The 16,806-nt window shown below is 42.5% G+C and overlaps 1 protein-coding gene across 1 annotated transcript in view; it reads right to left on the reverse strand.

Annotated features, from left to right (window-relative positions):
• Positions 1–16,806, reverse strand: part of LOC125457359 (probable ATP-dependent RNA helicase DDX60) — a 106,628-nt gene that overhangs the window by 76,729 nt on the left and 13,093 nt on the right. The window contains exons 4-7 of the mRNA XM_059645758.1: positions 13,927–14,280; positions 12,255–12,368; positions 11,921–12,079; positions 931–1,086 (exon numbers count right to left, since the gene is read on the reverse strand). Coding sequence (XP_059501741.1) covers positions 931–1,086; positions 11,921–12,079; positions 12,255–12,368; positions 13,927–14,280 — 783 coding nt within the window. The remainder of the gene's footprint in view (positions 1–930; positions 1,087–11,920; positions 12,080–12,254; positions 12,369–13,926; positions 14,281–16,806) is intronic.

Here is a 16,806-nt window from a genome sequence, read left to right on the forward strand (position 1 = left end):
GCAATAAACAACTGCACCTCCCAGTCGCGAACCATTTCAACTCCCCCCTTCCATTCTTTAGATGACATGTCCATCATGGGCTTCCTGCAGTGCCACAATGATGCCACCCGAAGGTTGCAGAAACAGCAGCTCATATTCCGCTTGGGAACCCTGCAGCCCAATGGTATCAATGTGGACTTCACAAGCTTCAAAATCTCCCCTCCCCCCACTGCATCCCAAAACCAGCCCAGCCTGTCTCTGCCTCCCTAACCTGTTCTTCCTCTCACCCATCCCTTCCTCCCACCCCAAGCTGCACCTCCATTTCCTACCTACTAACCTCATCCCACCTCCTTGACCTGTCAGTCTTCCCTGGACTGACCTATCCCCTCCCTACCTATACTCTCCTCTCCACCTATCTTTTCTCTCCATCTTCGGTCCGCCTCCCCCTCTCTCCCTATTTATTCCAGAACCCTCACCCCATCCCCCTCTCTAATGAAGGGTCTAGGCCCGAAACGTCAGCTTTTGTGTTCCTGAGATGCTGCTTGGCCTGTGTTCATCCAGCTTCACACTTTATTATCTAATATTCTACGCAGATAGATTGATTCCCACCATGGCAGAAGGCAAGATGTTAAATTAATGCAAATCTGGAATTCAAAAGTCAGTCTAATCACAATCATATAACCACTGTCCATTGTTACGAACATCCATCTGGTTCACTTTTCCCATCCTTACCTGTTCTGGCCCACTTGCGATTTCAGACCGACAGCAACGTGGGTGACTCAACTTCCCTGTGAAGTGGCCTACCATGCAACTTAAAGGTAAATCAGAATGGGCAATAAATGGACATTCCATGAATGCATCTAAAAAAAATTTTTAACCATGCCATTTACTAAGCCATTATTACTGTAACTTACTAATTTTGAAATCTATTAAACATGTTTTTGCCCTTACCAACTGCAGAAAATTGAAGGCTGGTTTCACCCATTTTAAACTGATATCCTTGTGGGCTCGTTTAGTTAATGGTAAGTGACAGATTAAGGCCACATGTGCACAATATAATCGGCAAATGTCTGCTGCCTCTTGAAATGTTAAGCTTTCATCCTTTGCCTGTGACATTCAAAGTGTAAACACAAGATAATCAGTATACATTAAGCACATGTCTTTGCAAACTACATGTTTGAGAATTAATTTTTACAGGTGACGAAACTATAAAGAGAGATAAAAATGAGGAATAGGTGTCCAGTAGAGACAAAAATGTTGGTGCTAAGAAGCAACTATCATGGTAACAACGAAGCAACAAGACCAAATGTACATAGCTTTGAAAAAGGGATATCAAGCAACATGAGAAGCATACGAATCACACACTGATCAGAAAAGCAGCTAGAAGTACCATTAAATAGGATCAAAAATTCAAAGAAAATTAAGTGAAAACCAAGAATGCAGCGACTTTTTCACAGCATTTTATGAAAAAGATGTGACATAATCTAAGTATTTAAGCAGTATGACATTTCTTATGGAAGAAAAATCATCTAAATCCAGATTACAAAAATTCGTCACAGCACAGAATGCTACCAAACCATCACTTTCTTCTCGGCCGATGTTATCTAATACATTAGCAGCTAATGTACTTTCTAATTTACCATTGAGCCATTAACATTTCTATGTTATTGCAACAGCTCCTTTTTAACCTTCTTGCGTTCCTGTTACTAAAATATCAGGATAAAAAGTAAAGTGCAAGTGTTTAGTGAGGACTTTAATCCCTTGGTTACTGAATGTCCAGTAAATATTTGCTATATAAACATATACAAGTGCATGTAAGCTATTAGCAGAACTAAATACTGTAGATCTTCAGAGCCATATCAGCGGTCAGTCAGCAATTTCTAATGGGCAACATTGATCTAAATAATGGCAGTGTCTTGAAATGCTTGTTTGAATGAAATGAAATTATTGATTAAAAGACTATGAGAATCATAGTACCCAGTAGCTTGTCATCACTCAATTCAGATTTCAACACTGGCCTGAAATGTAGGCTACCATTTGTACAACAATAATTTTCACACCTGAAGTTAAAGCCAGTAGAAGGAAATGACAAAATATCAAGAAGAGGTGAGCATTATTAGAATTCTGATTGATGGGTTAGAACTGAAAGTTCAAGAGTAGCCTCAGTTAGAGATTATATAAAGGCACGTTTTAAGCATGGCTATGGAAGCAACAACAACTTTAATATGCATAAATTCTGGGTCAAAACATAAACATAGCTGGCTACACTACAAATAAGCTCAGCATTTCGAGTTTACAAAAGGGAAAGAAACAACCCCAATGTCTATATATTAACTCTGTTGTAGATCAGGCCAGAATAGGTGGCCATAATCTCGTACTTGAATAACACCTCGTCATTCAGTTGTGAAACTTTTTACAGACTGATTGAAGTTTCAAGAAAGTCAATATCTTTGAGGAAGGAGAGAAAAAAAATACAAACTGATTCATAGAACATTACAGCACAGTACAGGCCCTTCGGCCCTCGATGTTGTGCCGACCTTTCAGACTGATCAAGCCCAACTAACCTACACTATTCCATGTATGTCCATATGCTTATCCAATGACGACTTAAACGTACCTAAAGTTGGCGAATCTACTACCGTTGCAGGCAAAGTGTTCCATTCCCTTACTACTCGGAGTAAAGAAACTACCTCTGACATTAGCCATATATCTTTCACCCCTCAATTTAAAGCTATGCCCCCTCGTGCTCGCCGTCACCATCCTAGGAAAAAGGCTCTCCCTATCCACCCTATCTAACCCTCTGGTTATTTTATATGTTTCAATTAAGTCACCTCTCAAACCTTCTTCTCTCTAATGACAACAGCCTCAAGTCGCTCAGCCTTTCTGGATGTGAGTTTGCTCGCTGAACTGGAAGGTTAGTTTTCAGACGTTTCGTCAGATAAATAGAAAGCGGGATGTAACACCAGTGCTTCGTCGGAGGCTCACTGATGATGTTACCTAGAATGGTGACGAAACTTCTGAAAACTAACCTCGCAGCTCAGCGAGCAAACTCAAATCCAGAACCTCAACCCAAGCTACAAATCTTCTCAAAACTCGCTCCCTCAGCCTTTCCTCATAAGGTCTTCCCTCCATACCAGGCAACATCCTGGTAAATCTCCTCTGCACCCTTTCCAAAGCTTCCACATCGTTCTTATAATGCGGTGACCAGAACTGTACGCAATACTCCAAGTGCGGCCACACCAGAGTTTTGTACAGCTTCACCACAGCCTCTTGGTTCCAGAACTCGATCCCTCTATTAATAAAAGCTAAAACACTGTATGCCTTCTTAACAGCCCTGTCAACCTGGGTGGCAACTTTCAAGGATCTGTGTACATGGACAACGAGATCTCTTTGCTCATCTACACTACTAAGAATCTTACCATTAGCCCTATACTTTGCCTTCCGGTTACTCCTACCAAAGTGCATCACCTCACTCTTGTCTACATTAAACTCCATTTGCCACCTCTCAGCCCAGCTCTGCAGCTTATCTATGTCTCTCTGCAACCTACGGCATCCTTTGTCACTATCCACAACTCCACCGACCTTAGTGTCATCTGCAAATTTACTAACCCATCCTTCTACGCCCCCATCCAGGTCATTTATAAAAATGACAAACAGCAGTGGACCCAACACTGACCCTTGTGGTACACCACTAGTAACTGGTCTACAGGATGAACACTTCCCATCAACTACCACCCTCTGTCTTTTTTCAGCAAGCCAATTTCTGATCCAAACTGCTATATCTCCCACAATTCCATTCCTCCGCATTTTGTACAATAGCCAACTGTGGGGAACCTTATCGAACGCCTTGCTGAAATCCATATACACCACATCAACCGGTTTACTCTCATCTACCTGTTTGGTCACCTTCTCAAAGAACTCAATAAGGTTTGTGAGGCACGACCTTCCCTTCACAAAGCCGTGCTGTCTATCCCTAATCAATTTATTCTTTTCTAGATGATTATAAATCCTATCCCTTATAACCTTTTCCAACACTTTACCAACAATTGAGGTAAGGCTCACTGGTTTATAATTACCAGGGTTGTCTCTACTCCCCTTCTTGAACAGGGGAACCACATTTGCTATCCTCCAGTCATCTGGCACTATTCCTGTAGACAATGACGAGTTAAAGACTAATGCCAAAGGCTCGGCAATCTCCTCCCTGGCTTCCCAGAGGATCTGAGGATAAATCCCATCCGGCCCGGGGGACTTATCTATCTTCACCCTCTGAAGGATTTCTAATACCTCTTCCTTGTGAACCTCAATCCCACCTAGTCTAATAGCCTGTATCTCAGTATTCTCCTCGACAACATTGTCGTTTTCTAGAATGAATACTGTTGAAAAATATTCATTTAGCGCTTCCCCTATCTCATCTGACTCCACATACAACTTACCACGACTATCCTTGATTGGACCTAATCTTACTTTTGTCATTCTTTTATTCCTTAAATACCTATAGAAAGCCTTAGGGTTTACCCTGATCCTATCCGCCAACAACTTCTCATGTCTCCTCCTGGCTCCTGAGCTCTCTCTTTAGGTCTTTCCTGGCTACCTCGTAGCCCTCAAGTGCCCTAACTGAGCCTTCACATCTCATCCTAACATAAGCCTTCTTCTTCCTCTTGACCAGAGATTCCACCTCTTTTGTAAACCACGGCTCCCGCACTCTACAGCTTCCTCCCTGCCTGACAGGTACACACTTATCTAGGACACACAGGAGCTTTTCCTTGAATAAGCTCCACATTTCTAATGTGCCCATCTCCTGCAGTTTCCGTCCCCATCCTATGCTCCCTAAATCTTGCCTAATCTCATCGTAATTGCCTTTCCAATAACTCTTGCCCAGTGGTATACACCTATCCCTTTCCATCACTGAAGAAAACATAACAGAATTGTGATCGCTATCACCAAAGTGCTCATCTACTTCCAAATCTAACACCTGGCCAGGCTCATTACCCAGTACCAAAACTAATGTGGCTTCGCCCCTTGTTGGCCTATCTACATACTGTGTCAGGAAGCTCTCCTGCACACACTGGACAAAAACTGACCCATCTATGGTACTTGAAGTATCGTGTTCCCAGTCAATATCTGGAAAGTTGAAGTCCCCCATGACAACTACCCTGTCTCTCTCACTCCTATCGAGAATCATCTTTGCTATCCTTTCCTCTACATCTCTGGAACTATTCGGAGGCCTATAGAAAACTCCCAACAGGGTCACCTCTCCTTTCCTGTTTCTAACCTCAGCCCATACCACCTCAGGTGACAAGTCCCCAAACATCCTTTCTGCAACTGTAATACTGTCCTTGACCAACAATGCCACACCTCCGCCCCTTTTACCATCTTCTGTTCTTACTGAAACATCTAAATCCCGGAACCTGCAACAACCATTCCTGTCCCTGCTCTATCCATGTCTCCGAAATGGCCACAACATCGAAGTCCCAGGTACTAACCCACGCTGCAAGTTCACCCAACTTATTCCGGACGCTCCTGGCATTGAAGCAGACACACGTCAATCCAACTTCTTGCTTGCCGGTGCCATCTTGCTTCCCTGAAACTTTATTTCGGACCACCCTACTCTCAACCTTTTCTATAGTCGAACTACAATTTTGGTGCCCGTCCCCCTGCTGAATTAGTTTAAACCCACCAAAATAGCCCTAGCAAATTTTCCCCCCAAGGACATCAGTACCCCTCTGGTTCAGGTGAAGACCATCTTGCTTGTAGAGGTCCCACCTACACAAGAGCGAGCCCAAAGTATCCAAGAATCCAAAACTCTCCCTCCTGCACCATCCCTGTAGCCACGTGTTCAACTCCTCTCTCTCCCTATTCCTCACCTCACTAGCACGTGGCACGGGCAACAAACCAGAGACAACAACTCTGTTCGTCCTAGCTCTCAGCTTCCATCCTAGCTCTCTGAATTTCTGCCTTAAATCCCCATCTCTCTTCCTACCTATGTCGTTGGTGCCAATGTGGACCACGACTTGGGGTTGCTCCCCCTCCCCGTTAAGGATCCCAAAAACACAATCAGAGACATCACGTACACTGGCACCTGGGAGGCAACACACCAACCGTGAGTCTCTCTCGTCCCCACAGAACCTCCTATCTGTCTCCCTAACTATGACGTCCCCAATGACTAATGCTCTGCTCCTCTTCCACCTTCCCTTATGAGCAGCAGGGACAGACTCTGTGCCAGAGACCTGTGCCCCCTGCTTTCCCCTGGTAAGTCGTCCCCCCCCCCCAAAGTATCCAAAACGGTATACTTATTGTTGAGGAGAATGTCCACAGGGGATCCGTGCACGGCCTGCCGGTTCCCCTTCTGTCTCCTGACCGTAACCCATCTGCCTTTTTCCTGGACTTGAGGAGTGACTACCTCCCTGTAACTCCTCTCAATAACCCCCTCTGCCTCCCGAATGATCTGAAGTTCATCCAGCTCCAGTTCCCTAACGCGGTTTTCAAGGAGCTGGAGTTGGGTGCCTTCCATTTCTGGTTGCAGCAGCAGTGCGAGCAGGAGCCTGTCGGGAAGCCGGTGAGTCACCGTTTTTGAATCATTAAAAAGCTTACCTCGCGAATAGGTGGAGGTACGCTGAGCAGGAGCCGACATGGGACTGGTGAGTGAGTGAGGTGATATATTTGTGTGGTAGCATTACCCGAAACACTACCCAGATAATGTCTCCCACCCATCCTCCTCCTCTAACCTAAAAAAAGGTTCTGTGTGCCTGATTGGTAAGGTAACAAGTTTATATTTTATTCTTTATTTTTTAAGTGTTGGGAATTTAGAATAATGGGAACGGAGGTCAGGGCAGTTGAATGTTCCTCCTGCAGAATGAGGGAGGTAAGGGTCACCACTAGTGATTCATTCAAAAACATTCACAAAAAAAGGTAATTTTCAAAGCTGGAGTTAAATGTGAAACATTTAGACATAACACACTTGAAGGAAAAGCTGACCAGGTTCTGTTTACAGGTTTCTGTCTAATCCTCTTAATATTCACTGCACTTGGGTTTTATAATTCCAATGAACCAGAAATAGTAATTCTCTGAGTGCAAGCCAAACATTAAAAGTTTACTTAACATTTAGGAAGGATAGTTGGAAAAGGTGAAGGTGGTGAAGTGGTGCTAATAACGAGGTGAGATCAATGTATTACTGAGATATTATCTCCAACCTGAAGAATAGGCTGTTGAATCTGTTTGGGTGGAGCCAAGAAACAGCAAGAGGCAACAAACACTGGTAGGTGTGGTTACAGACGAGCAAATAGTGGTAATGCAGGTCACAGTGCAAATCAGCATATCAGATGTGCATCTGACTAAGAAAATGTAGCAATCATGGGTTACATCAGCCTACACAGACCAGTAAGTCCAGACAGCACAATACTGTAGGAGAGCAACTCCCAGACGTGTTTGAGATTGTGGACCGACATGTTAAAGAACCAACCAGGATTCAAATTATTCCAGACTTTGAATTATTTATCGAGAAAGAGAAAATGAATAATCTTGTTGAAAATGAACCTTTGGGGAACAGTGAGCATTGGAAAAGTTTTCCATCTTAAACTAGGGTCTTAAAGCTAATTAAATTCAATTACAAAGCTTGGAGGAGGATATTGGCATATGGTGGACTGCAAAACTATATTAAAAGTTTTGACAGTAAACCAATAAATAGTTAATGTTTTTAAAATGTTTGGTTTTCAAAAATACACGCATTCTTAAGCTCAACATGCCGAGGGAAGAAAAGCAACAGCACCACGATGAACAAATGAAGTTAAAGATAGTATTAGGTCAAAGGAGGAGGCTTCTAAAGTTATCAGAAAAGTAACTGTTAAAACTCAGGAATGGGAGAATTTTATAATTCAAAGGAGGAACAACAAATTGATAAAGAAAAAGCCAAATAGCAAGATACACAAATGATTTTCATATACCAATAGAAGCTTTGTCAAAGAAAAGTTTAACAATGACAAATGAGAGCCCATTACAAAGCCGAAAATGGCAGAGAATGGTCTACTCTTGCTCCTTTGGCTTTTAGTCTCAAAGTAGAAGCAGACTGAATGTTTCCCTTGATGAGAAGTCTATAAGTTAGGGACACAGGCACAGAATAAAAAGGGAAGTTATTGAGTACTGAGATAATGAAGAACTCCTCACTCAAATGGCAGTGAATCTTTGGAATTATTTATTCATAGGAGTTCAGTTACTAATTTCAAATAAATTGCTTCCTAGTTGTTAATGACATCAAGGGTTATGGAGATAGCATGGAATTTTGGCATTGATGGGATTTTTGGTAGGTGAGTTGGTGATAGATGAGTGCAGGGAGGCAGAGGTGGGGACTGATGAGTGAGGTGAGAGTGAAGATGGACAGGTTATGTCAGGTCAAGGAGGCCGGAATGAGGGGGTGGGTTGGTCATGGGATAAGGCTGGGGTGGGGAGATTTGGAAATTGGTAAAGTCCACATTTAGGTCATTGGGCTGTAGGCTCCCAAGGTGGAATATGAGGTGCTGCTCCTCCAGTTTCCAGGTGCTGTCACTGTGACACGGGAGGCAGCCCAGGATAGGCATGTCACTCAGGGAGTGGGAGGGAGGTTTGAAAGGTTCGCGATTGGAAAGTTTTGTTATTTGTCGCGATCAGAGCGCAAGTGCTCTACAAAGCTGTCTCTGAGCCTCCATTTGGTCTCACTGGTGTACAGGAGACTGCATCAGGAACAGCGGATGCAATAGACTACATTGACAGATGTGCAGGTGAACCTCTGTCTGATATGGAAGGTTTGGCTGGTGCCTTGAATGGAGGTGAGGGGGAAGGTTCAGGGACAGGCATAGCACTTCCTGCAGTTGCAGGGAAAGATGCAGAGGGTTTGTGGGGAGTGTGGAGCAGACAAAGAAGTCATAAAGACAGGGGTCCCTACAAAATGCAGATAGGGGTGGGGAGGGAAATATATTTTTGGTTGTGGTGTCAGATTCTAGGCGGGAGTGGCGGAGAATGATACAGTGGATACGCAAGTTCGTGGGGTGATATGAGAAAACAAGGGAGGCTCTGTCGTTCTTTTTGTTGGGGGGAGGGGATGTGAGGGCAGAGGTGTAGAAACACAAGATACGCGGTTGAAAGCATTTCAACCACCGAATGGGGAAGTTGCAATCCTTGAAATAAAAGGACATCTGGGATGCTTGGGAGTAGAATGCACCATCTTAGGAGCATATGCAGCAGAGGCAGGGAGCAGGGAATTGCATTCTTGCAGGAAGATGAGGGAGAAGAGGTGTAGTCTAGGTAACTGTGAGAGTCAGAGGGCTTGAAATAGATGTCAGTTTCAAAGCGGTCACCAGAGATGGGGCCAGAGAGGTCCAGGAAGGACGGGGAGGTATCAGAGATGATCCAGGTGAATTTCAGGTTGGGGTGAAAGATGTTGGTAAAGTTGATGAACTGTTCGAGCTCCTAGAGAGCGCACAAGGCAGAGCCATACAGTCATCAATGTAGTGGAGGAAGAGATGGGGTTAATGCCAGTGTAGCAGCAGAAGAGGAACTGTTCAATGTATCCCACGAAGGGGCAAGCATAGCTTGGGCCCATGTGGGTGCACGTGGCCATCCTCTCAGGAAGTGGGAGGAGTTGAAGTAGTGGTTAAGGGTAAGGACGAGTTCAGTTAAGCAGATGAGTGTCAGTGGAGAAGGATTGGTTGGGCCTGCGGGAGACGAAAAGTGGAGGGCTTTTAGGCCATCCGTGTTGGGAATACAAGTGTGCAGGGACTGGATGTCCATAGTGAAGATGAGGTGTTGCGTGTCAGGGAATTGAACTCTTGGAGGAAATGGAGGACATGGATGGTGTCCCAGATGCAGGTAGGAAGTTCCTGGACTAGCAGGGAGAAAACAGAGTCAAGATAAGTGGAGATAAGTTCAATCGGGCAGGAGCAGGCAGAGACAACAGGTCAAACAGGGCAGTGAGGTTTGTGGAATTTGGGAAGGAGAAAGAAATAGGTGGTGTGGGGTTAAGGAACAATGAGTTTGGAGGCTATGGGTGGGAGGTCACCTGAAGTGATGAGGTTGTGAGTGGCTTGAATTGAACCATTTGAATTCCACCTCCCATTCCCTGGATGACACATCCATCCTCAGCCTCGAGTGTCACAATGCCACCCGGAAACTGGAGGAGCAGCACCTCATAATCCGCCTTGGAGCCTACAGCCCAACGGCCTAAATGTAGGTTTTACCCGTTTCAAAATCTCTCCACTCCTGGCGTCATCCCAGCACCAACCCACCGCCTCTCATCCCCGCCTCCCTGACCTGACATAACCTGTCGACCATCTCTCCCACATATCCGCTCCTGCCGTCCTCACTGACCAATTCCCACCACTCCCAACCTGCATTTATCTACCACCATCCCACCTACCTTTCCTGGCCCCACCCCTTCTCTACTTCTTTCTGAGGTCCCTGAAGACAGATCCCAACCAGAAATGTCAACTTTCCTGCTCCTCTGATGCTGTCTGGCCTGCTGTGTTCCCCCAGCTCCAAACTGTCAATTTTCTGGTCATTGAAATGGTTAGGTTCTACTCATCAGTCCATTCATAACAGCACACTATTGGCTGACCTTCAGCTGAAGTACACCAAATTCCAGCCCAGCCACAATTGTTGTAGAATGAACTAATTAGCAGTTTATTTGATCATTTTCTCATCTTATAAGGGGGTTTCATCCTGCAACCTTGAATAATATAAGTTTTCAATTTTTAGACAAATTAAGGATCATTTCTGCCTTCAAACTCTAACTCTCCATGTTCCATCTGTAATGTAGTACATGGTACTATTCATGTTGGGCTATTAGTCAGTTGTAACTTTCATAGCAGCCTGTCCCTTCCAGGTTCCACATTTTCCAGGGATCTCTTGGAGAGCTTCCATCCTCCATTAACTTCGGATCATAGGAAAAAACTTTATCCTGCACCCTCACTGAATGCTGGACGACCATCTCATTTAGAATTCTTGCCATCACTAGATTCTTCCGTATATATATCATCTCCATCCCTCCATAAAACTTAACCCTTTCATGCTCCCACTCTTAAGTCTCTAAATCACTGATATACCTTCAAAAAACCCATTCCCCTCTTCTTTACTCCATTATTGAAAGCTGTCTCTTCAGCCATTAGCATTCACCACTATCCTCCACAATTTTTCCCCATTTCTGTCTTCCATTTGAAAAGTCCCCAAACTTATTTCTTCAGTTCAGGTTTAAATATCTCTCTCAACATCCCTCCTGCTCAGTCTGGCACCAATTTTCCTCACATCTGAAGCTGCGAGACTTTTTTGATGTTGGAGATGACAAATAAAAATGGGTGACTAGAACGTCATAATAAATGTAATAACCATATTTCAGCTGATCACAGAACATTCTTGGAAAAACTTCAAACGATTAGCAGCTGCAACTCTGACATAAACAGAGTTCTGACTGAATCCATGCCAACTACTGTAATCTATGGGGATGATTCAGCACATTTCTCTATGAACGAAATAGAGTGTGACTGGTGGACAGTCTAATCAAACAATCAATAGTTTGACTGTTGCACGAGATACAGTGTTTATCTTCAGTCCACTCAAGAGTATACTATCTCAGCACTGAATAAGAATAAACACTTTGAAAGAACTAGAATTGCTGGTTGGAACAAGTGTTCAGGGTCCCCATTCTTCAATCAACTTTTTTATCCAATTTCACCACTTACTTTCCCCGATGATTAGATGCCATATTCACAGCAAGGTGCTGAATGTTTGCAAAAGTCTACTTATTGGTACAATTTAAGCAGGACGGCAACTTAAATATTGAACAAATTCTACTGCCTGAGTTCTTTCAGCTCTTTATACGAAAAAAAATTGTGTATAGATAAGCAAAATGTAATCTGTTCCAATGACAAAAAAAACAGAAGTTTTTGATATGCTTAAATAATCTCAAGCGATAACTTACCTTACTGCTACCAGTTCCTGTCCCTTTATGGTTTGCTTCGTTTTTCAACATGCGCATGTAACGTTTGAGAGCCACTGAACAAGATACAACACAGACAAATTGCCTTATATCTGACCCATCTGGCCACAAACACTGTAGCTGAGCAAAGTCCTGCTGCACCTGAGAATACAGAATAACCACAAATTTTCATGCTTATGAATATTATTGACATCCTATTCTTTATTTAAGATGTAACCCAAGTTTCATTCTTAAAACATATTTCTGGATCCTGTACTTGTGAACTGATGTTTTTTAATATTTAAAAAGTTGTCAAAAAACTTAAAATACTCAGTACCTCTTCTGACAGGCTCTTGTGATTTTGGTCACTACCAAGTAACAGCTTACATGCACGATTTTGAGACAAAAACGACACAATAGTCCGGTGAGCAGGTTCTATAGCTTTTTGGATCTAAGAATAGAGAAAAGAATAAAAAGAAAGAAAAATTGGTATACTTCACCTTATTAATATTGTTTTGAATTGATGAAATGTGACAATTATAACTTTTTAAAGGTGGGGACGAAATATTTCAACATCTTGTATTTACGTAAAACCACAAAGTACCTCACAAAGAAATTATATGATTAAGAGTTACACAAGGAGATTTGAGGACAGATGTTCACAAGTTTGATCAGAGGCAGGTTTTAAGATGCATGTTTAAAAAAAGAAAACAAAAGGTAGGGAGGTTTAAAGACAGAATTCCAAATTAGGGCACAACCAGCTGAAGGCATGGTCACTGATGGTGTAGCACTTAATATTGGGCATGTTAAAGAGGTCAGATTAAGAGCATCACGAAGGCTGCAGGAGATTAGAGAAGTATGGACACGCAAACCCTCAATGGATTTGGAAACAAAGTGAGAATTTTAAAATTGAGATGTTGCTTAACTGGTAAGTAACATAGGTCACCAAGCACAAAGGAAATGTGCAAACAGGATGCTAGGACAAAGTCAGGACAAAAATGGGAGTGTTTCAAGTTACACAAGAGTAAAATATGGGAGATCTGCCATAATTGCTCAGAAATGCTGAATAGTCTAGACGAATAAAGTTGTGGATCAGGGTTTCAAATTCTGATAAACAAAACATCATTACTTATGGACAATATCAAAACAGGTAAACATGGTCATGGAATGGATATATGGCTGAAAGCTCATTTACAAGTAAATGCAACACCAAGGGGGCAAAAACCTGGCTCAGCCTCAGACTGCTGCCAGGGGAGAGAAAGGCTAAGGAATAGTTTACCTATCAGTCAGGTAGGTGATGACTTGTTCCTGTTGCAGGAGGCAGTTTGGGATTGTTTCAGGGATGGAAATCTGACTGCAGCAATTCAAACACAGAATACAGGAAAAAGGAACATGAATTCTGGAAGTGACAGGCAATTAGGGATGGACCATAAATGTCAACCCTGACAAAGTTCACATGCGAAGAAAGGTTTTTTTAAAAATTAACTTCGCAATATTGAGTGTCAAAACAAGGCAACAGTTTGCAAGGACAGAAAGATTCAGATATTGTGCTGCCTGTATGAGAGAGCTGTTGACAATGGCAGCAAACATGAGGGTCAGGAAGTGAAGAGATAATGGGAACTGCAGATGCTGGAGATTCCAAGATAATAAAATGTGAGGCTGGATGAACACAGCAGGCCAAGCAGCATCTCAGGAGCACAAAAGCTGACGTTTCGGGCCTAGACCCTTGGGAAGTTTGCTGGGCATTCGATTCAGGGCACAAATGGATCACATGGAAAAGCTGTAGTTGCAGTGTGTACATGGAGAAACAGAAGTAACAAAATGCAAATTCAGGGAGCGAGTAGGTGTTGAGTGAAGGCCAGTCTGGGCATTCGGACCACTGGCCTTTGGAAAGAAAGGCAACTGATCAGACAGCCTCAAATTTAGCAACAAGCTCCACAAACTCCTTGCACTGAACAAAAATAAGCTGCACTGCCAATGAGATAATCTTAAACATTAAAAATTATCACCTTTCTGCATCTTGTAGCCACAGCTTTACTGTTAACACAGTATCCATAAAGTCTGCGCACATCGGAATGCATTCCAGAGGTCATTGCAACATTTATTTCACTTCCCAGTGTGTGAAAAATGAATATCTTCAACAGGTAGCTGGACATCTCCCTAGTGCCAGCTAATGTGAATGCTTTGTCACTGACCATTATGAAATACGGGTACTTTTCTTGCACAAATTCTTGCCATTTTGGGGAAAAGCAGTTGACAAATTCTGTGTAAACTGGAACTTCTGTGTTGTTCTTCAGATGAAAAATTAATGCAGTTCGTAATGAAAGATGGTAGGAACTCCTAGCCCACATACACTCAGCATCCTACAAACAAAAAAAGGCTAGATTTATACATCTTGCATGTCAAAAGAATTAATGAACATTTTCTCCATGTTTAAACAGGATTGTCCATAACAAAGGTCAAATATTAACCAAAGAACTATATTATTTCTTATTATCACACTTTTCCAAAAATCATAAACTTATAGAAAAAACAAACTATGCAAAAAAAATTGTATCCATTCAGCACCTTTCATGTCTTTTAGCATCCCACTTCGCAGCTAAATAATTTTAAAGTCAAATGAAATAATGTTGAAATGTAACAACAACAACGATCTCCAGCAAAAGAAAATCTAACCATCTCCTCTTATCCATCCATGGAATTACTATTGTTGAATACCCAAAATATATGCGTCTTTGGATTACCACTGACATGAAACTGAGCCAGACCAATCATACAAATACGGTGGTTAATACAACAGGTCAAATGTTAAATTGTGTGGCAAGTACCTCAACACCCAAGCCATACAAGGAATATGCTCCACTTGCCTGCACGAGTGCAACTTACAAAACACTTAAGAGGTTGGACACATCCCAGGTCAAAACATGCGGCTTGAAAATTACCCAATCTTCCACATTAACAATCATTCCCTTCACCATTGACAAGCTAGCAACAGTGTGTGGAATAAACAAGTGGCACTGTCACAACTCAACAAGGCTCCGTTGAAGGCCGGCGGTCTCACAGAGCCACCATCAACTGCAAATTTACATTCAAGCCACATATCACCCTGACTTGGAGCATTATCAATGTTCTTTCACTATCACCTGTTAGCAGCACTGTGGATGTAACCACACCAGATGGACTGCAGCAATTCAGGCCATCTTCAAGGGCAAATACTGACCTAGTTAACAATGCTTGCATTCAATAAAAGAATGAGAAGAGTAGATAGGAAATTTAAAAGCAAGATCCCATGAGGCAATACTCTTAAAATTATCCGGTGATTTATCTTTGTACCATTTTGTCCTCAGCTATATGAAGACACAAGTGCCTAATTCTTCCTTATTCCTATGAATGGAGATATTTCATTCCCCTAAAAAGTACAAGACAAATAACCCTAAATTCAGCACAGTTGGATGCAAATAAAACTTGAGAGGTTGCATTTCTGTTGCTCAGGAGATCATTATAGATACACACCTCAGAAATAATCACCAAACATTAAAAAAAATAGAATCTGAACACTATAATGTCAGAACTGAGAGAGGTTGGCGCCCATTCAGGGTGCAAGCCCTGACCCTCTGGTATGACTCTTACCTTCAGATCAGATTGTTTGGGCAAGTCCTACTCAGAGATTTCAGCACACAATCCAAGCTCACATTTCACTGCAATACTGTAAATGTCAGCTGAGCCCACAAACAGAAATCTCTTAGGAGGAGATAATCTGACAGTAATGAGGACAAGAATGGGCGTACTCACCAACATCCTGGTCAACAGTCATACTTAACAGAAAATCACAGTATTGTTATCGCATTCAAATGAACATTACTTCGTGCTAACTTCTTGTATTTTTTCTCTAATTTTGCACATTTCTACACAAAATTTCATCCATTGTCCTCTCGAATGCCTCAATTCAACCTGCCCCCAACGTATTTCCAGACAATGCATTCCATACCTCTACTTTGAATTTTCTCTTTCATTTCCTTTGCAGGTCACTTTAAATCCTTGTCCTTGCATTCTTATTCTGCTTGAGTAGGAACAGCTTCTCCTGACCTTCTCAATCCAGCCCGCTCACGATTATGCAAACCTCTATCATATATCCGCTCAGACTTTCCCTCTCCAAGGAGAGCAGTCCCAACTTCTTCAATCAAGCCTCGCAAGTGAAATTTCTCACTCCTGGATGCATTCTTGTAAATCATATCCGACTCTCTCCAATGCATTCATTTTTCCAAAATCATGGCACCCTGGCCATACACAATATTCTAGTTGAAGTCTCACGTTCTTGCACAAATTCAACATCACCTTCCTTGCCCTTGCACTCTATGCCACTAATAATAATATCATGACACCGTAAGCTTTATTAACAGCCTCTCCATTTGCCCTGTCATCTTAAATGATCTGTGCACATATACACAGCCTGGTCCCTCTGCTTCTGCATCCCCATTAGAATCGTACCCCAATTTTACTATCGTCTGTCGATGTTCTTCCTATCAAAGTGCATCATCACACACATCTCTATTTTGAAACTCATCTGCCACTCAAAAATCCATAACAACTTGTCAATGCCTTTTTGGAGTTAAACACTGTCTCCCCCTCCCCCCACTTAGTTTGCAATTTTTCCAAGTTTCGTATCATCTGCAAACTTTGAAAAAGTGTCACGTGCAAACCAAGATCCAGTCTAGTATACACCAGGAAGAGCAAAGGACCCAATACCAACCGCTGCGGAACTCTACTCCAAATCTTCTAGCACAAAAAAAAATCTTTTGACCATTATTCTCATTCCTCAATCAATTTTGTACTCTCATGGCTACTGTCCATTTTATACTCTGACCCATAATGTTCCCAGAGTCTACTGC

The sequence above is a fragment of the Stegostoma tigrinum genome, chromosome 1 (genome assembly GCF_030684315.1).
Source record: "Stegostoma tigrinum isolate sSteTig4 chromosome 1, sSteTig4.hap1, whole genome shotgun sequence".
NCBI classification, from domain to species: domain Eukaryota; kingdom Metazoa; phylum Chordata; class Chondrichthyes; order Orectolobiformes; family Stegostomatidae; genus Stegostoma; species Stegostoma tigrinum.